This window comes from Rutidosis leptorrhynchoides, chromosome 7 (genome assembly GCF_046630445.1).
Source record: "Rutidosis leptorrhynchoides isolate AG116_Rl617_1_P2 chromosome 7, CSIRO_AGI_Rlap_v1, whole genome shotgun sequence".
Taxonomy (NCBI): Eukaryota; Viridiplantae; Streptophyta; class Magnoliopsida; order Asterales; family Asteraceae; genus Rutidosis; species Rutidosis leptorrhynchoides.
Window position 1 is genome coordinate 77,454,803 of NC_092339.1, and position 22,302 is coordinate 77,477,104.

Consider the following 22,302-nt stretch of genomic DNA (forward strand, 5'->3'; position numbering starts at 1 on the left):
TTTAGAAAAATCTTTTATGAAACGTCGGTAAAAACCGGCATGCCCTAGAAAACTCCTAACTCCTCTAACATTGGTGGGATGTGGAAGTTTAGCAATTACATCTACTTTAGCTCTATCCACTTCAATTCCTTCTTTTGAAATTTTATGTCCAAGAACGATGCCTTCTTTAACCATGAAATGGCATTTCTCCCAATTAAGTACTAGATTTGATTTTTCGCATCTAATTAGCATTCGTTCCAGATTAACTAGACATGATTTAAATGTATCACCGAAGACTGAAAAGTCATCCATGAATACTTCCATACATTCTTCTATCATGTCGTGAAAAATCGCCATCATACACCTTTGAAAGGTTGCAGGGGCGTTGCAAAGTCCAAATGGCATGCGTTTGTAAGCAAAAGTACCATAAGGGCACGTGAATGTGGTTTTCTCTTGATCTTCGGGTGCTATTGGAATTTGAAAATATCCGGAAAATCCATCTAGAAAACAATAGTAACTATTTCCGGCTAATCTTTCCAACATTTGATCTATGAAAGGTAAGGGAAAGTGATCTTTTCTGGTGGCGTCATTTAATTTTCTATAATCAATACATACACGCCATCCTGTTACAGTCCTAGTAGGAATAAGCTCATTTTTCTCATTTGTAATGACAGTCATGCCACCCTTCTTAGGCACGCATTGAACTGGGCTTACCCATGGACTATCAGAGATTGGATATATCAAACCTGCATCTAGCAGTTTAATAATCTCTTTCTTAACTACATCTTGCATATTAGGATTTAGTCTTCGTTGGCGTTGCACATACGTTTTATGACCTTCTTCCATAAGGATTTTATGTGTGCAATACGAAGGACTTATTCCTTTAATATCATGAATCTTCCATGCAATGGCTGGTTTATGAGCTTTCAACACAGAAATGAGTTGTGATTTTTCATTTTCAGTAAGAGAAGACGATATTATTACAGGTAATTCAGATTCACCATGTAAATAAGCGTATTCCAAATGGTTTGGAAGTGGCTTTAACTCTAATTTCGGAGGTTCTTCTATCGATGATTTATATCGATATCTGTCTTCTTCTTTTAGCATTTGAATTTCTTCTGTTGTTGGTTCATATCCATTAGCTATAAGTGTAGCTAACATTTCAGCTTCATCAATTGGTTCATTACCTTCTCCTAAAGAACATTCTCCCGTTCCTTGTAATTCTGGAAATTCTTCTAATAATTCTGCATGTGCATCTATAGTTTGAATATAATAACATGTATCATCTGCAGATTGTGGTTGTTGCATTGCTCTATCAACTGAAAAGGTAACACTCTCATCCTCTATACTTAGGGTCAGTTTCTTACCGAACACGTCTATCATTGCTTTAGCCGTGTTTAAGAATGGTCTTCCTAATATGAGAGGAACTTGAGAATCTTCTTCCATGTCTAGAACAACAAAATCTACTGGAAATACTAAAGTACCAACTTTAACTAGCATGTTCTCCATTATCCCTCTAGGATATTTTATTGATCTATCGGCTAGTTGTATGCTTATTCTGGTTGGTTTCAATTCTCCAAGGTCTAGTTTAGCGTATAGTGAATACGGCATTAAATTTATACTAGCACCTAAATCTGCTAATGCTTCTATTGAACTAAGACTACCCAGAAAACATGGAATTGTGAAACTTCCTGGATCAGATAGTTTTTCTGGTATCTTATTCAACAGCACTGCTGAACAATTAGCATTCATAGTAACAGCCGAGAGTTCTTCCATTTTCTTTCTATTCGTGATTAGATCTTTCAAGAATTTAGCATATCTTGGCATTCCTGAAATCACATCAATGAAAGGAAGGTTTACATTTATCTGTTTAAACATATCCAAGAATTTGGATTGCTCGGCTTCAAGTTTTTCTTTCTTCATTTTACTCGGGTAAGGAAGTGGTGGTTGGTATGGTTTAACATAAGGTTTATCCTTAACTGTGTTATCTTCATTAACCTTTTCAACTACCGGTTCTTTTTCCTTATCTTGATCAGGTTGTGGTTCTTGTGGAGTAGGAATAGTTTCATCAGAAGTTACAGGTATTTCAGGTGGTTTAAGTGTTGTACCACTTCTTGTGGTAATAGCTTTAGCTGTTTCATTCCGGGGGTTAGCATTTGTATCACTAGGTAAACTTCCCGGTTTTCTTTCACCTATTAACCTTGCTAGGTTACTTACTTCTTGTTCCAGATTTTGAATAGAAGCTTGTTGATTTCTAAATGCTTGAGCATTTTGTTCATTGGTTTGTTTTTGAGATGTGAAAAACTGCGTTTGAGTTTCAACTAGCTTCGTCATCATTTCTTCTAAATTCGGCTTTTTATCATCGGTTTGTTGTGGTGGTTTGTTTTGAAAATTCGGTCTTTGCTGATTATAAGTATTATTGGATACTTGTTGATTGCTAGGACCTTGTTGGTTGTTGTATGGAATATTTCGGTTATAATTCTGGTTTTGATTGTAAATCGGTCTTGGCGGTTGATAATTATTCTGATAATTATTTCCAGGCCTTTGGTTTATGTATGAAATATTCTCTCTTTGTTCCATTGTTAATTCAATACTGAGACAATCTTTTGTCAAATGTGGTCCTCCACACTGCTCACAACTAATTCGTATAGCATGAATATCTTTAGTCATCTTTTCCATTCGTCTTTCGAAAGCATCTATCTTTGCGGAAATGGAATCTAAGTCATGGCTAGAATCGGCTCTAGCTGCTTTAGATGATCTAATGATATCTTTTTCTTGGTGCCACTCATGTGAGTGGGAAGCAGTATTATCAATAATTTTGTAAGCATCAGTTTCGGTTTTCTTCATAATAGAACCACCAGCTGCTATATCTATGTCTTTCCTTGTAGTGATGTCGCATCCTTGGTAGAATATTTGTACTATTTGACAGGTGTCTAAACCATGTTGCGGACATCCTCTTAACAATTTTCCATATCTTGTCCATGCCTCATATAGAGTTTCATTTGGCTTCTGTGTGAACGTAACAATTTCTGCTTGAAGTCTTACGGCTTTAGATGCAGGAAAGAATTGTTTAAGAAATTTATCAATTAAAACGTCCCATGTATCAATCGCCCCTTCAGGTAACGATTCCAACCAATCTTTGGCTTCTCCCTTTAAAGTCCAGGGAAATAACATGAGATATATCTGTTCATCCTCCACTTCTCGTATTTTAAATAGTGTGCAGATCCTATTAAAGGTACGTAGATGTTCATTTGGATCTTCCTTCGGTGCACCACTAAATTGGCATTGATTAGTCACCATGTGTAGAATTTGTCCTTTGATTTCATAGTCTGGCGCATTAATGTCTGGATGGGTAATTGCGTGACCTTGGCCAGTGCGTTTAGCTCTCATTCGGTCTTCCATACTTAAAGGTTCCAGATTCTCCATAATTGAATTTGTTGAATCGGTATCACTAGATGATTCTGATTTAATAGTTCGTTCCTCAACAATCTCTGTTTGAATGATTGGTGGTTCCGGAGGAAAGTTTAATGGTTCAGGATCTATGAACCGTTCCTGAATATTTTCTGGATTCTCAATTGTGAGGTTTGTTTCAAAAATTGGATTATCGGAAATTTGAACTGAAGCACTTGGTCGACTGGATGACGATTCTAAAGAAAAATCAACGGCGGTTATATTTGTTAAACGATGTCTTGATCTAGTTACAGGTGGTGAACGTACAAAAGGTGATGAACGTCTTGCTCGGTGCATTCACTGAATATCCTATTAGTTTTTAAAAAGGAAAGAAAAATTATAATAAGTTATCCAATCAATAGACTTTTCTGATTTTGCCCACGTTTCGAATAGCCAAAAGATGCAGCAGAGGGGCAGGATTCGTTTGGTCTCAATATAATTGAGGACTGTTTGGCTCCAATAACCCGGTCCACGTACAAATCCAACTATTACTACGAACCAGAAAATTTTGATGTCTATCAATTTAACCACTTAAAATAAATTTTCGTAATTTTAAGAAATTTAGATAAGAAGTAGAAAAAAAATCTAAGTCCTAAAAACTAGAATAGCGAGAAATAAGAGAGAAAAAGATTGCGCGTCGAAAAATGTCGAAAAAGAAAAAAAAATGGTTGAAAAATAAAAGGTGACGGAAAAATAAAAGAAACTTATAAAAACTTAAAAATACTTAACTAATTTAACCTTATTACTACAACTAACTTAAAATTATAATCGCAAATTGAAATTACTAATTGGAATGATAATTGATACATAGTAAACGGTCTAAAAATATTAAAGCTTACAGGAGAAACTAAATCCCAAATGGAAATAACTTAAAAAGAAACTAAAACTTAAAAAGGCATCGCAAAATTCTAAAGCACCTAAATCTTAGTCTAAAGAAAAAGCACTTAAGGAATTCTACGGCAAAGCCTAAAAATCTAGGAGTAAAAATGACTATAGCGAAAACTAAGTTTAAAATTAAATATGAGCTAAAAATACAAATATTACGCTACAACGATTAAAAAGGGACAAAATATTAAAAGTTATTAAAAAGTTATAAAAATATTAGATTTTATAAAAATATTATTTTTATATTTTATATATTTTTGTATTAAATATTATATATAATAAAACTAGTTTTTAAGTTAATTAAAATAAACTAAAAACTTAAATATATAATAATAATAATTATATTAGGGTTTAATAATAATAATATAATATACCTCGTAATTAATGCGAAATTAGGGTTGGATGTGGCCCTGTCAGACCCCTCATGCGACTCGCATGGTTTTAGGGGTCGGGTCATGCGAGTCGCATGACTGAACTGGACCGGTTCTCTGGACTGGTTCAAATGACGGGTCACGTATTATTTTATATTTAATTTCTTTTATTTTCTGTTTTAAATTTAAATAAAATATATATATATAATTAGAATAAAAACTTAAAAATAAACTTAAAATTCTTTATAATTTTGTAAAAATAAAAGAAAAACTTAAAAATATACTTAAAATACTTTTTTTTTTTTTTTTTAAATTTTTTTTTTTTATCTTTTTAATTTTTAAACAAAAATATAAATTTTACAAAAACTAATTATAACTTAAAAATTAAAAATATGGCGTTTCGCTTTGGCGAGCAGTCCCCGGCAGCGGCGCCAAAAATACTTGATGTCGAACGAGGTGTATATAAAATAGCTATTATTTTTCTAGGAAATACTATTAAATACGATACAATTTTACACAAGATATTTATTTATTTATAGAATGGATATACTTAAACCTTGCTACAACACTTATAGGCAGTGTACCTAATCGTACAGTAGTGTAGTTTTTAGTAAGTCCGGTTCGTTCCACAGGGAGATCTTTAAGCAAAGCTCAACGCTATATTAGTTTACTTTTATTAAAATTACAAATATATATATAAGTAATATTATTATTATAAAGGGGGGGTTTTTACCGTTTAATGACCGGTTTGTCGATTTTAAAACTTTAGTCGCAGTTAAAACCTAATGTAAAATATAAAATAAATACAAGACTTTAAATTAAAGCGTAAAGTAAATAACGATAATGAAATTGCGAATAATAAAAATGATATAAAATAAAATTGCGATAATTAAAAGTACGATAATTAAAAGTGCGAGAAAATAAAATAACAATAAATAAAAGTGCGATAATTAGAAGTGCAATTAAATATAAAATAAAGGAAATTAAATATGAAATAAAAGAATTATGCTTATTTAAACTTCCGTAATCATGATGTTTGACGTGTTGATTTTAGTTTTATGCCCATGGGTTAATTGTCCTTTGTCCTGGTTTATTCAATATGTCCGTCTGGTTTTTGTCCATAACAGTCCATCAGTCATAAATATAAATTGCAAGTGTCCTTGTCAAATTATTATTATACCCGAAGATAAATATTCCAACTAATTGGGGATTCGAATTGTAACAAGGTTTTAATACTTTGTTTAATGAATACACCAGGTTATCGACTGCGTGTAAACCAAGGTTTTACTACTTTGTTAACAATTACACCAATTACCCTTGAATGTAATTTCACCCCTGTTTTAATTATTCTAGTGGCTATTAATCCATTCCCGTGTCCGGTTAAATGAACGATTATTCGTACATATAAATACCCCGCCCATCGTGTCCGATCGAGTGTATATGGTAATTTATAGGGACGCCCAATTGTAAATCTTTATATTAACATTAACAAACTTTCATTTAGTTAAACAAATATAAAGCCCATTAATAGCCCATAGCCTAGTTTCCACAAGTGTCGTTCTTTTGTCCAAACCCCAATTATGGTACAAAGCCCAATTACCCAATTTTAGTAATTAGCCCAACATCATGATTACCTCGTTTTAAATAAGCATAATAATAACTTAGCTACGAGACATTAATATAAAAAGTTTGAACATAACTTACAATGATTAAAAATAGCGTAGCGTTACACGGACAGAATTTCGACTTACACCCTTACAACATTCGCTAACATACCCTTATTATTAGAATTATAATTAAAATTAAAATATAAATTATAAATATAAATATATTTACGTTGAAGAGGAAGAGAAAAAAGGATGTGTAAAACTCGGCACAAAACTGGCTTTTTATAGGACCTGACCAACAATCTCACACCATGCGACTCGCATGGTTTTGTGCCTCTGGCCATGCGAGTCGCATGGCCACCCTGGATTCAGCCAACTACTTTTGTTTTCTTCTTGCCGACGTAATATAATAATAATAATATATATAATATATAATTATATATAATTATATATATATTATATTATATTCTTGTGCATAGTAGACTAGATATTTTTGGTCCGTTGTGTCGGGCGTTTCTTCTTGGCTCAGGTCCCGGTTCCGGATTCTCGGACGTCCTCGCGTATTATTTTAAATCGCGTACTTTGCGTCTTGTAACTTGTACTCTTGTCATTTTGAGACGTTCCTCATCAATATTTTGAACCTTTTTAATTGTATCTTGTACTTTTTAGCTCTTTGGACCTTTTTGTCTTCAATTTGTCGAATCTGTCTTTTGTCTTCACCTTTTATTATTTAAACGAATATCACTTGTAAATAGAACAATTGCAACTAAAAGCTTGTCTTTCTTGAGGAATAATGCTATGAAATATATGTTCGTTTTTAGCATTATCAGCAATCTACAAAACGGAAACAAACATCCGTTTGACAAACATTTCCCGACCCGTATGAACTCGTGAGGAAACTAACAAATAAGGTATACACAATCACCACAAATCAGCCCCAATTCTGTCCCAAATCAGCAAATACGAAATAAATAAGCACACACAATACACACGAGACTTTTTACGTGGAAAACCTCTCAAAATCGAGAGTAAAAACCACGGGACTCGTAAGCCACTTAAATTCCACTATCAACAACAAGAGAGCAATACAATAGGTCTTCTCTAGATCAACTAGAGGCATACAACATCATCATACTCTTGAACTACAACAATCAATAAGTATATGAAAATCTAAAGACAAAAGAGGAAATTCGTCACCCAAAAAAACTGCTACTGTTTGACCTGCTGTAACTCGAGTTAGAGACCACTTGAGACGAATTCAACGGTTGAAAACCTTGGTCCAGATGTAAGGAACGTGCTATCCAAAAATAGTGAATATTCAACGGTCGGATCTCCGGGGATCGTCCGATTTGTGAGCTGCATTCTTCAAAAACGGGAATTGGGGTTTCTCTCTTTTTCTTAATCTCACAACTCTCTTGATAGATCAAAAATGGCTGCACACTTGGAGGTTTTAATGCCCTAAAATGCTTGACCAAGTCAACAAGCATATGGGCCTAATTTGTTGGGCTTTGGGCTTGGGCTAGCATTCCTCATATTTGGAAACCCATATAAAACCCAACAACTAAATGTACCTTTCATTTTGTTCCTGCTAGGATTTCATTTTGCTGAAGTAAACCCGGAAGTGTCGAACTGCATAGAAGTCATCAAAGGCTTGAATTCCAGTTCCTACATTTTTTGACCCATTTCCATTTTAACTATCTTCTTTGTAACCAATTTAACATAAAGACAACCTACACCTAAATAAACTTCTGGTTTCCACCACTATGCATATGTTAAGAAATCGATAGTCCTTTCTATGCATATGTTAAGAAATCGTTGGTCCCTTTCATGTTTGGCAGTTATCGAATACTAATTTGAAGTCCAAAAGTTCGAAATTCAATACCATTAGCTTGCTATTTCCCAAACCCTGACCATAACCATAGCACCAATCTTAAGCAACAAACCGTTTTTTTTAGTCATCTACAATATTCAATTCTTTTAGATCGAGAAATCTCCAACAGATTCACATAACAAACAAATCTAAGAAATACATAAAGATACAACACATAGGCAAAGAGCACATTACAACAGCAACCTGCAATATAATCAAATTTAAAACATATTTAACGCTCAAATAATACCCAAATCCGTAAGAAACGAACCCAATAACATCAATGAAACACAATGAATCGATACAATAATGCATATAATAAAGAATCAGAACCTTCTTAAGAAACTGAAGGTGAAACAGAGAAGAAATTTCCTGCGTAGCAGACGATTCTGTATTTCGATATATTTTGTATTTGTAAACGAATTAGGAGGCAATTTGAGGAAGCACATTACCTGGAACACAACGATCGGAAAAACCTGTAACATCAAATTTACAAAAAACTTCCACATTATCGAATTGAATTTCGAGAGTAGATTAGGGTTTTTTCCAGATGATTGAAGCGAATGAATTGATTTTTCACGGACCCTTAATTCGCTTGAATCTGCAAAGCTGCTGCACATAGGTGATATGAAAATGACTGGCTGTAAACGAGCCGAGCCGAGCCCGAGCTTGGCAGTGTTCGAGCTCGGCTCGATTGATTTTGGTAAAGCTCGAGCTCGAGCTCGGCTCGAGTCGAGCCTTTATTTTTTTGTTCGAGCTCGGCTCGTAAGAAATGTTAAAAGCTCGAGCTCGGCTAGTGAAAAGCTCGTTGCTTTTGAAAAATACTTAAACGAATTTTAGCTCGAGTTAGCTCGGCTCGTTAACCATAAGTTGGGCTCGTTAAAGAAAGCTCGAGCTCGAGCTCGACTCGTGATAACATCGGTATTAACAAAAGTTATCTGAATATCTCTAATTCCTATACTTCAAAATAAAACAAAAATTGATGATAACTAAAATTACAATTGAAATGTTTATAGCTTTTCATTAAATTATAAACTTTGACATGATAAATCTAAAACCTAAACAAGACATGCAACTAAGCCAAAACAATCAAAATTATGCTACAGATAATATAACTATCTTCAACAAAGATCCACGGCTCGATTTCATCTTCATTATGCTAGAAGAAATAGTCACTTGAAAAAGAAACTGCATTAAATAAATAAAGAAATGTATTATGAAAATGACAATATATACTTCATGTCTTCATGTTGGTAACAGTAGGCATAGTGTAAAGATATGTAATTAGGCATAGTGAAAATGACCCAATTTTGCAATGATTATTTTAGTAATAATACAATAACAATGGTACAAATGGAAGTAAAACTATAAACATAAAGCGTATATACAATAATAGTTCATTGATTCTTACTGATATTGATGATCTTAATCAGTAGAAATTAAAAAAAGACTAATTGCTAGATTATTAAGAAATGGAAGATATAAACTGAGAATGAATGGTAGATGCAAATGTGAAAACGAACCGAGAAGGAAGATGAATGTTTAGATGTAAGAATATGAAAATAAAATTAGAATACATATGGACAGTTAACAAATAAATTTAATTGGTAGATATGAACGGTGGATTGATTATAAAGATTTTTTTTGATATGTGATAATTATGGGATTTATTGAAATTTGTAATAGAAAGTCAAACGTCAATTTGGGAAAAAGAATGGACGTTATTTCTTATTGGGTTGAAGATCCCCTCCATTAAGATACTCCATTACTAAATAAAGGTAGTCTTTACTAGTAAACGAATAAAAAAACCGAACCTGCAGCAGAAAACATATCCTTAAAAAATGCTACATAATGGACTTAACAATATACAAAAAAAGGAGTAAAAATTACCACGAATGGGTTTCGTATTGTGATCAGTATGTTGCGTTCTGAAACTATCTTCTCAATATCATTCTTTCTAAGCATATCCATTTTCTTGAGCATCTGTACAAGCAATTGGCTAACCATCAGAACAAATTTAACAGATAAAAAGAGGTTAAAATAATTCTTGAAAATTCTGATGCAAAAGGTCATACCTTTATAGCAAACAAATCCCCGGTAGTACGTTTTCGTGCAAGAAATACTTTACCATAAGCTCCTTTGCTAATTGGTTTAATAATTTCAAAATCATCAATGCTTGTTCGCTCTTTATGTAGAAGATATGAAGGGGTGGAGACTGAACTGGTCTGAGATCCAGTATCCAACAAAGAAGGATATCCAACATCACTCGTTCTTTTATTTGTATCCTCTAGTTCACATGAAATTATATATTTCTCCCTGTAGACGTGTAACTAAATGTGTAAATAGATGTATAAACACTAAAAATACACATACATGTATCGTTAGTCAAGATTACCGGATGAGTTTTTCTATTCGGAGCCCAAATGTGTCTATAACAAGAGCTTTGAGCTGGCTCTTTTGTAAAACATCTTGCAAATCTTGCATACATGTAAGCAAGACCTGATGTGAACTTTCTTCCGTAAGATCTGTCTCGGATGCTAAACGGGCAAGGTCTCTAAGGTCAGTCATCTGCAGAGGAAGAAAAGTATTCTAAGTACATGTTCTTTTTCCTATATTACATAATGAGGTCTTTCATGAGGCATAAAGTTAGGATACAAGTAGCAGTTAACACCTATGAATGACAAAACGTTGGTGTGGTTGAAACCCTATGAGTTATGTATTCAGTAACGATACACTGGGAAAATGCAAAAATATATGGAAGCTTCTACACGCATATGGTATTATCCATAAATAGACATCCTTTGACAAAAGTAGACGAATTTGCACATATTTAAGAAATTGTCGAAAAGCAACAAAGAAGGTATGTCACTCTCATTAGGTTACTTCTATACCTAGCAATTGAGACCCATACTCTCAAATTTGGGTCAAATGGGTCAAGCTTTCGGGTCAATTGGGTCTTGAGAAAATTAGGTCTCACAATGTAACCCAAAACTTAAAAAAAGGTCCAATGAGTTTTTCTCCAACCTATTGGTTCTTGAGAAAAATATAAAAGAACAGGTCAGTCGGGTATCAAATTCTAAAGTTCATTAAATAGTGACAGGTCTAATGGGTCTAATGGGTCGAGCATAACAAGTTTCATCCCTCAATCATTTATGAAAGCATTAATGCTTATATCAATTATTATGTATATTAATATCTTTTTTATATATAATAAATATTAATAATAAATAAATAATGATAATTAAAACAATATATTAAATATAAAAGATCAAATGTAAAAGTATATGACCCGTTTGGACCTATTTGACCCATTTGACCCGTTACTCATTTCGACCTGTTACCCAAACAGAACCTGAACCGTTTGGACCCGTTTTAAATTTTTACCCGCTTAGCCCATGACCCATTTCAACCCAAAATTGTTTTGACCCATTACCCAAACCGACCCAACCTCAACCTGACCCGTTTTCCACGTATAGTTACTTCTATAGCATTATGCTAAACCTAGCACTAAATCAAAAACAAAAAGGACAAGCATGGAAAAGCCAAGATACTATATAAATATAAAATAAAGGACACCGAGAACAGAATACTTAAAAAAAAAAAAATCAGGCTTACAAGATAACCAGAAACGATTTATATGATGAAATTTTATTCACTTTTAATAAGAACAGGCTTACATGTTGCACATCTTCTAACTCAGAAGGGTTATTATGCTCTAACCAGAAGAAGTCAAAGTTTGCTCTTGGAGTATTTGTGGAGGATGCTGATGTCATGCTTCCTGTTGAAGAAGGAGGACCATATTGACTTTTCACACCAGGGAATCCCTTCAAATTAAAGAAGGTAACAGGGGTCGAGTCTTCTATGCATGCGGTGTCCATTTCATGAAGATCCTCAAACATTCCTTCAACGCCTTTATTTCTCCACTCACTTATTTTAGGAGAGCAATTATCTAAAGTTGCTATAGAATTAGAAATTTGCATTTGTGAAGTTTGATGGCTATCATCAACAACATGTACACTTGGAGTGCAAGAATCAATGATTTGATCAAGTATATCTGCTAGTGCTAAAAGGCTATCGTTTACATCTATACCTTTAAGATCACATTTTTCTGCATAAGCACATATATATGAATGAGACTCCAAATGTGAAGTCGGAACATATTCCTCACATATTCTACAGATTACTAAATCTTCATTTTGGATGTAATCAAACTTTTGTTCAGCTTCAAACTTGTTTCCAATATCATCTACATTGGATTCAATGATCCCTAAATTTAAAAGCCAGCTCCTTTCATAAGAAGGAATCTTTTCCAAACATTCTTTCAATTTGAGAAGAGAGATCTCATTAATATGCTCACTGTTCTTTTCAAAAAGTAGCAACCTTGTGCAACGTGTTAATATAAAAAGCATCCTTGTATAAAGCCACTTCAATTGCCCAGATTGGCAATCATGCCTCTTTCTTGTTAATTCTTGAACAATGGTTTCACATGTGGTTCGAAACTCAATGCTCGACATCTCTATACATAGTTTAACGAGAACGAGCAGCTCATCGATCAATCTTTGTTCTTCCAAAGACAAAGTATCAGACTTTTGTGATACCTCGATTACCTCCTTTTTGAATAAATCTAGCTCTGTGTTAACCAACTCTTTGGCAGCATGAAAGTTTGACCTATATGACCTCAAAAGTTCCTGAATACTAGCCAATCAGTATACAAGCATAGGTGGCAACCTAAAACATTTTGTTTGGCTGCTTAAAAATCTATTAGTTAGACTATACCTTCAAATCACCAAAGCTATGGGCTCGAGTATACGTAGGTCTAATGCCACCTTTAGGCCCAAGTTCATGAGAAAAGCTTTTCAGTACTTCAGGCATCTTATCAGCAGATGTTTTTCCTGTTTCTGTTTGTTTACCGAATGTGCTTTTTCCTATCTTTTGTTGTTTAACTGATAGAGCTTCCTTGTCAAATGCCTTGACTTCATGGTTTATTTTCTGCCACATTTTAGATTAAATTATGCAATAGCTGAATTTGTAATGAAAAAAGATTTATCTGATATGCTATATGAAGTCTCACCTTAGCCTCAGGAGGCTTATCTCTGATAGCTCTATTAGAATCCTTGGATAGATGAGATGTGACCCATCGGGCAACTCTTTTTCCTTTACGGAGTCCTGGTACATCCAAATGAATGAATGATGCTCGTTTAGTACATCAAGAATCAATAATATAATTCACAAGAACATTAAACAAATCTAAAATTTAACAACAAGTATATGTTGATAACTTAAACTCATAGCTCTGTTACACTGCTACTGAAAACCATAATCGTTAATCTTAATTCCCGGGGCAGTAAAACTAAGTGTTCAGCAGGTTAGGTAATGGTCAAAACAGGCAATTTAGGATGGGACGGGCCGGGTTGACCAGAAACGCTGTTGTCCATATAGAACTTCATACAAATAATTTATGTGCCAAATATATGACAAGAAAGATTCTCTTTTTACATCAGGATTTAATTATTAATTTAAGTAGAAAACACTCGTGAGAAAATGTTAGAGCGTTACAAAACACTTCATAAGAGTGGATATGAATTTTTACCAACATCCTTTAAAGTAAATTCTTTTATTTTTACATGTTTGAACTGTCGTAAATGACACATAATCTGAATTGACCCATTCCTAAGTAACTGGGTGGAAATTGCCACCTCTAATGAATGGCCACATCCTTTACAATAAATTCTTTTATTTTTACATGGTTGAACTGTCGTAAATGACATAATCTGAATTGACCCATTCCTAAGTAGCTGGGTGGAAATTGTCACCTCTAATATATGGACAAAAGCTAATCCTTTAATCTGTATAAGTTTCTACTCTCCTACTCATTTTCGCAATTAAAACTTTTATTGAGCAACTAATGCTATATTCACGATTTTTGTTCAGAACGGCTTATCTCTTCTCTACGTTAATTACTCGGTCATTTTAGTGTCCAGTGGTTAGGTAACTGCACCATCACACAATCCATGTACTACATATAATCAAAGCATGGAAATGAAATAAGTAGTTATTACCTAAATAGCTAAAACAAAGTTTCTAGAAACAAATATTACAATAATCTTACTATCAACATCAGAAGTTCAACTGAATGACATCGTATATATTCGGTATATACTTACATGTATAGTAAAAAACCACAAATTTGAAGCTAACATTCTCGCTTATTGGTAACAAATTGAAAATCATCCTTCCTTTTCTATTGATAACTTACTCTTATATACATACTTACATGCATATTCAGTATCTCCATTAATCCAAATACGACGTTATTAAATTGAATAAAGCTAATTACAATAAAAAAAATAATTATAAACAATAAATAGTCAAAATTAGTACCTTCTTTAGACGAATGAAGCTTAACGAATCCTTTACTAAACGACCTCTGATGATTCAGCTTAAAACGATTCGTGATAGACTTACTATTCTGATTATCTGAGCTAGAATAATGATTATCGTTAGAATTAGACGTAATACGAGTTTTAATCCGATTTAAACCGGTCGGAATCCCAACCGCCTCCGACGATTCACCGTCGTTTTGAGTCGGTCCGGTAATCGTAGTTGTATCCATTCACTACTGAGAAGTGAAATACCTAAATATCAAATGAAATTAATTTAACCTAAAAAAGTATGATTGGCGATTAATAGAGAGATATATAACGGTATGTATATATGTGTAATATGTGTTTCTTCGAATTTCATGGCTGCTGAATAAGTCTGTACGAAACAAGGTGATTAAAAGATTTGCGAATATGTCAAAGTGTGTAGATTTGTGAAAAACATTGTAAGTGCATAAAAGGAGCTAATACATTTACATTTATATTCCGTTTTAAAATTGATGATAGTGATTTGTAGAATCAAGATTAAATAAGTAATTCTGGGTTAGATACTGTCCTTAAGTTGAATGATATTGTGCGATATTTTATTGAATTATTTTTGTGGTGAAAGTGGCTGGAGATAGTTCAATACTCCCTTCTCTTTTATAATTAAATACAGTTGACAAAAATATTTTAAAGAAAATGCTAACGATAGCCTTAAGGGTTATCGTCAACATACATTATGTATATGTACATGGCGGTTATTAGTTATTTTCATAAAAGCGGTTATCAAAATTTACAATATTTTAAAGCCTCCCTAAGGACTGTCATTAGCATTTTTCATATTTTAAATAAATAAAAAGTTAATCCGGATAGAGTAATTTTTAATTATCTCAAACTAATAATTTATTTCCATTAATAAAAAGATGACGCTAACCACTTGCACTATGTGAAGATTAGTTTTAAATATGGCGACATCAAATATGAATAAAGCTTTTGTAAAAGATCAAAATAGCCTAAACTAAAGTACCCTTGCCTTTGTGAATTGATACTGTATATAGGATAATTTGTTTGAATTTTGGAACGAGTTACATTTTTAGCAAATCATGACTTCCAATTATACATTAAATATGCCACTTGATATTGTATATATACTAAATATAGAGATTAGATTCCCTTATGTAACATGATCCTTATTTGTATGTGAATCATAATAAATAAATAAATAAATAAATTATACAACGTAGTATAATAATAATAGTAATTCTCTACAATTACTTCTTACAAAAATCATACTTTAAGAAATAAAATTAGTTAAGAGGATTGTAATTCTAAATAAGATTTACTTTTAAAGTGTCACAAACCTACTATTTTGTTGTGAAATCCAGTAATCCTATGCTTAAGGATTAATTATGATGAGACCATTACAAGACCAGGTCAACAATTTTCATATTGGATAAGGTTAGGCTTTTGATCAACGATTATCCTCTAGAGTCCTAAGTCAAAACATAATAAAGTTAAATCTATCCGTCTGATAATTACAAGCATAATGATATCTTGATTCACTAAATATTTGAATTTAATTAGATAATTTCATCGTGCATATATACCTAAGTATTTTTGGAAATGGTATCGAAAAAAGGTTGCAACTATAACTGGTCTTCCACTTTTTCCTGAAATAATCAATCGAATACAGACTATAACCTTAAAACAACTTACAGTTGCCAAACACAACCTACTTAACCGTCATGATCATCCACAACTTGATTGTTTACAAACTCTCTCTTCTTTGACTAAAACCACTAGATTCAATATTTGAACATCTATACTTTAATTCCGACCCTTTCTTAATCTGAGTCCATAAAGGCAGGTAGCAAATTTGGGTCAATAGAAGTGGGTCTAAATGAATTCCCACCCGTGTATATTGTTGGTGAACCATATCTTTTTGGGGGCCCTCTAATACCACCACGGGGGCACTACCGCCACCTCTCACATAAAGCTGAGAAGAAACATTATAAACGTACATCTTTTCTTGAATGGCGATTACAAAATAACCTTTTATTGCCTCAAAAGCTAACGGTCAATGATCTACATCAAATTTCTTCTTTGATCTTACACGACACTTGAAATTCATAGTCAGCATAAATAAGCAAATGCATCAGTTCACCTCCAAAAGTAAATTCATATGCCTCCCTCTATCTGATGCATCAGGAACATAATTTAACGCGTACGATCCATTAAAACCTTCACAGAGCTTCCCTAAGCTTCATAGTCCTCAAATCTAAAGAACAGTCTCATTCCTAAAACCGAAAGGTAAGACAACATAGACGTAACTGGTGAACCCGTTTTCGTATTAAAATTGAAGCATAACCTCACCGTACCACGTGAAAACATAAAACTTACCAACATCATCACCAACACCAATATACTTAACTCTCCAGCATCCTTGAAAGGTAATACAACAAGAGAAGTCGCTTTCGTATCGGGTTTCACAGCAAAAACAAATTGAAATTTTTCAGACCAAAACAAACTATGCTTAGCAACAGACAAAGCTCCATTCTTCAACTTTATTACTTCCTTTCACTACTGAATCACCATCAATTACTACGTTAGGGATGACAATGAATCGTATATGTATCGGATATGGATTGGTGAGCCTATAAACATATTCATATCCAATTAATTTTTAAAATCCATATCTATATCTATTTCTTTAAAAACAATTCATTCATCCATATTTATATCCGTTGAATGAAGCGGATAAAAAACGGATATATGTTGAATATAAAGTTTTTCGAATACTATTGCTATTATGAATTGAAATCATTAAAGTATTTTCAATAAAGATATTTAATATATGCAATATATATGAATTTAATATTATTACATAGTTGTATCTTCACGATCTATATTTTCGATAACATTTTAATAGTTTACTAGCTTAATGCCCGCAAATTCGCGGGGCTACTTTATGGGACCAAACAAGTATTAGTTAGAAAGTACTTAATGTGAAACATTATATTATTTGCGTGGTTTTTAGTAACGGACACAATCATAGAATATTGTTATATAGTTGTTGAGCAAATTATAACAAGATTAAGGGGCACGTGTTTCGCTGCTAAGAATTGTATGTGATTATTTCGATGGCTATTCATTATACACTCAGTTTACATGGCAAAGTATTATAGGGTCAAAAAGTTATCATCATCGATGGCTATTCATTACAAAGTAAATTACATGCCAAAGTTTTTAGACGGTTTAGGCAAAAATGCACAACACATTTGCTCTCAGTAGTTCTTTCGGTTGCTTTATTTGACTAACGATAACAAACGTGGGCTTCGTAGTTGCTACGATATTGCTGGCCTCGAATGCTCTCATTCCTTATTTTCCTTTGTTGTTGCATTGCCATGACGTGATAGTAACATAGATCACAAAAGTTGGAAACTACTTTCACATATTTCTCTCCTTCACCAAACCACTACAATTAAAAACATCATCAAGATTAGTTACGATATACTAAAAAATCAATATCGACATATTTATTCATGACCAAGTCTATAGGATTGTGTTTTATTGCTCGTAAGATTGTTTGGCTAAACGGGTGACGGGTCAAATAGGTTAAAAAGTCACCAAACCTCTATTTGAATGCATGCATAAAACCTCCAACTTATTTTATCAATTAAATGGAAATTACAAAAAAAACATCCACAATCCTCGATACAATAAACGATAAAGCAAAAGAGAACATGAATTGGAAAAATGCATGCATAATTACAGTCATAACACTAAGTATATGTATAAATCTCCTAAGACGCCGTTGCTGTAGTCAGTGTAGTGTGTTTGGTATAATTGATTTCTTTTTGTAGTATAATCTCATTATAGGCATCAGGTGAAAAAATTAAGGTAACAAATCAGGAAATGACAACACCAAATACGACTTATAAAACATACATTAGAAACCAAATATGAGAAGCATCCTGTAAAAAATTAACAATACACACATATTGGGAAGCAACCATAATTACTAATGGGTAATTAGAACCCGAGGAATCAAACGGCGTATATGTCGATCAAATTTGTCAAAAAAAAAAAAAAAAAAAAGATGGAAAACAAACCCAACAGCATCCCAAAACAAAGACCAACTGAAATTTATTAGCTCATTATAACGACAACCCACAAAAAATGAAAATACAAGAAAACAAAACAACCCATACAAAAGAGCACAGATGCACTACCACCAACGCCAAATGGCGAAATGTTTTCCGTCACGGACACGTCGTGTTATCATCCGACGCAAATAAGATCTGGTAGCAAGTTTCCTCGAAGAAACAACAGGCGGCTGACACACACATCAAAATCGAAGGGTTACCAAAAAACATGTACGAAAATTATACGAAAACAAAAGAACATAAACCCTAAAGTTCGAAGGGTTACCAAAAAACAGGTACGAAAATTATACGAAAACAAAAGAACATAAACCCTAAAGTAACGATATAAGAATACCGTGAGAGATCAAACATCGCAGAAAGTAGATGGAACGAAGAAGTAGCCGTAACGTTTTTAGTTACAAAAAAAAGATAATTTGTTCGAACGCGCTTCGCTGCTCAAGATTTGAGAGCTTATACTACAATACAACACTACATGTTATACTACATCGTAGGTTACAAAATATAATAACTTGTTTGCCTGAGAATTTTTACTACAAAGATGACTGCTTCATTAGCTAAAATACATGCATATTGAACTCCAATATATGAAAATGATATTGCATTCAAACAGTATAAATAAATTGAAGTTTACCTTCATAAATCATTATTTGAATAAGTAATGTAGAGTATGGTAATAGACCCCGAGAGAAACACTCTATTGCCTTCATCAGTTTTGAATAAGTTATTTATTTATTTTAATGATAGAAGTAATAGTAATAATGCCATATGTGTGCATAATAAATCGAAAAATATGAAGAACATTAAAATTAAGCACATAAAGTAAATTAAAATTAATCACACAAAGTAAATGACTATGAATTGTGACAAGTTATAATTATCAAATCAGTTTTCATGAATGGAACTCTTAGTATTAGTATGAAACTTCTGCAACTGAGCTTGAAAGAGTATGTATGCAATATTCACAAATTTAAACAACTTAAAACAGTATCTTTGTAGTAGACAAATCATTACATATATTCACCTGAGAACTGGATATGCAGGCTCAATTACATTCGTAACACCATTACTAAATGAAGCTAATTCATCTGATCTTGAAATGGGAGCAACATAAGCAGGCGCAAACTTCCAGTGAAAAAGTGAAACTGTCAAATTTCTAACAAAAAATGGTATGGCTATGTGTAATTAACCATCATCAAGAAATGTTATTTTTAATTTTCATAACAAATCAACTATAAAAAAACCCTTAACAGATCACATGTTAGTTCAAAATGAATATGATCAACAAACAAAATGAATATGATAAACAAACAATTAGATTTTTGTACACCATAACACAGATGCGCACATACATGTACACTCCATAACAGATTACCTTGACATATATGTTTTTCCCTTAGTCAATCAGCACTACAAAATCTCGATCCTCCTAAAGTTTGATCTGTTGGGTACAGCTTGTTCCTGATCTGACGATAACACCTAGCTGGTCATGCATAACGTTATAAAGTATGTTATTTGTCAGCTACCTAATATGAATATAACAAATCTACCAGAAATTCAGTCACTCATATACCGAGTGAAGAACCCTTAATGTTACATTCACCAAGGAAGTAGAAGTGTAAATTATCAATAAACGGAACTTTCTTTTCTGTCAAAATAAAATAGGGCTGTTGGAAACTAAACTTGATTGTGGGCTATTTGTTTTGGATTTGGACTTGCAAGTATACAAATATTTTGGATCAAGATTATAGCCCATTATGTAGAAACTTCTTGTAATATGTAGTAGTGAAAGTGTGTAGAATGTGTGTAGAATAATCTTATAAAATATCTAAGTCTAGAATTATCATGAGAATACTTAGGAAATATCTAGATATTAGATGATGAAGTATTCTAGACTAGTCCATGGTGTAGTATAAATAGATGGATTCACCTCTCATTTGTAATCAAGCAACAAAGCAATTCAATAAGCAAATCAAGTAATAAACAAAGCCTTCAAGATCAATCAAACTTCTAAATCATCAATCCTCTCTTCCACAAATAATATACATAACCTCCTATTTCTAACAAATTGGTATCAGAGCTTGGTTCGACAAGATGATGGCCAACAATGTCATCACATTTCCTCGCCTCACAAAGGATAATTATGATCGATGGAGCATCCAAATGAAGACCTTCCTAGGTGGACAAGACTTATGGGAGATTGTGGAGGAAGGCTATGAGGAACCTGCAGAAAAAGGTCCTCTCGGCAAGGAGAAAAAATTAATGAAGACGAACGATCAAAAGGCTCTTTCCATCATCCAACAAAGTGTAGATGATGGAGTTTTTGAGAAAATTGCAAGTGCAACCACCGCCAAGAAAGCATGGGAGATCTTGGAGAATTCTCACAAGGGAGTTGAAAAGGTGAAAAAGGTTCGACTACAAACACTACGAGGTGAGTTCGAATCCTTAAATAAGAAAGACTCAGAATCAATTTCCGATTATTTTACAAGAGTCTTGGCGATTGTCAATCAATTAAATAGGAATGGTGAAACTCTAAGTGATGTAAGAGTCATTGAGAAGATTCTTAGATCATTATATTCAAAATTCGACTATATAGTCGTAGCCATCGAAGAATCTAAAGATCTAGAATCAATGACTATCGATGAACTCATGGGTTCACTACAAGCCCATGAAGAGAGGTTCAATAAGAATAATAAGGAGCCATTGGAGCAAGCTTTACAAGCAAAACTGTCTTTCAAGGAAGAGAGCAGTGAAAAGACTCATCAAACGAGTCAACGAGGTCGTGGTCAAGTACGTGGCCGAGGACGAGGACAAGGATATATCAAACGTGGAGGTTATAGTTCTTTCAGAAATGAAGAAAGAAGTCAAAATTTTCACCCGACAAGAGGTCGCGGGAGAGACTACACAAGTAGAAGGCCAAGGTATGACAATTCTCAAACCAAATGCTATAATTGTCATAAATTTGGCCATTATGCTTCGGAATGCGAGAAGTCAAACAATTACGTGCAAGAAAGAGCAAATTTAGTGCAAGAAGATACCGAAGCCGTGAAAAACACTTTGTTACTAGCATGCAAAGGTGAAGATAACGGAGAATCAAATTTGTGGTATCTCGACACGGGTGCAAGCAACCATATGTGCGGTGACAAAAACATGTTTGTGGAGTTAGACGAGGTAATTAGTGGAAATATCACCTTCGGAGATTCCTCTAAAGTCCCGGTTAAAGGCAAAGGTAAGATTCTCATCCGCTTGAAAAATGGAAGGCATCAATTTATCTCTAACGTGTATTATGTGCCTAATATGAAGACGAATATACTGAGTATTGGACAACTCTTAGAGAAAGGCTATGATATTCACATGATAAATCGTACTCTTTCTTTAAGAGACCAAAAAGGAGGTTTGATTGCTAAGGTGCCAATGTCAACGAATAGGATGTTCATGCTAAATATTCAACATGACATTCCAAGATGTTTAAAAGCATGTTTCAAAGATAATTCTTGGCTTTGGCACATGAGATACGGGCACTTAAATTTTGGAGGGTTAAAATTATTATCAAGTAAAGGAATGGTGAAGGGCTTGCCTCCAATTAATCATCCGGATCAAATATGTGAGGGATGC

The 22,302-nt window shown here is 33.4% G+C and overlaps 1 protein-coding gene across 1 annotated transcript; it reads right to left on the bottom strand.

Annotated features, from left to right (window-relative positions):
- Positions 1-9,883: 9,883 nt before the first annotated feature.
- On the bottom strand, positions 9,884-14,981 carry LOC139859362 (probable serine/threonine protein kinase IRE4). Its single transcript, XM_071848152.1, has 8 exons — positions 14,544-14,981; positions 13,234-13,328; positions 12,939-13,151; positions 11,840-12,850; positions 10,558-10,730; positions 10,238-10,478; positions 10,053-10,145; positions 9,884-9,976 (listed from the first exon to the last, which is right to left on the bottom strand). Exons 1-8 carry the CDS (start codon positions 14,773-14,775, stop codon positions 9,884-9,886), a joined length of 2,151 nt encoding a protein of 716 aa, XP_071704253.1. The 5' UTR covers positions 14,776-14,981.
- Between the last annotated feature and the right edge of the window lie 7,321 nt (positions 14,982-22,302).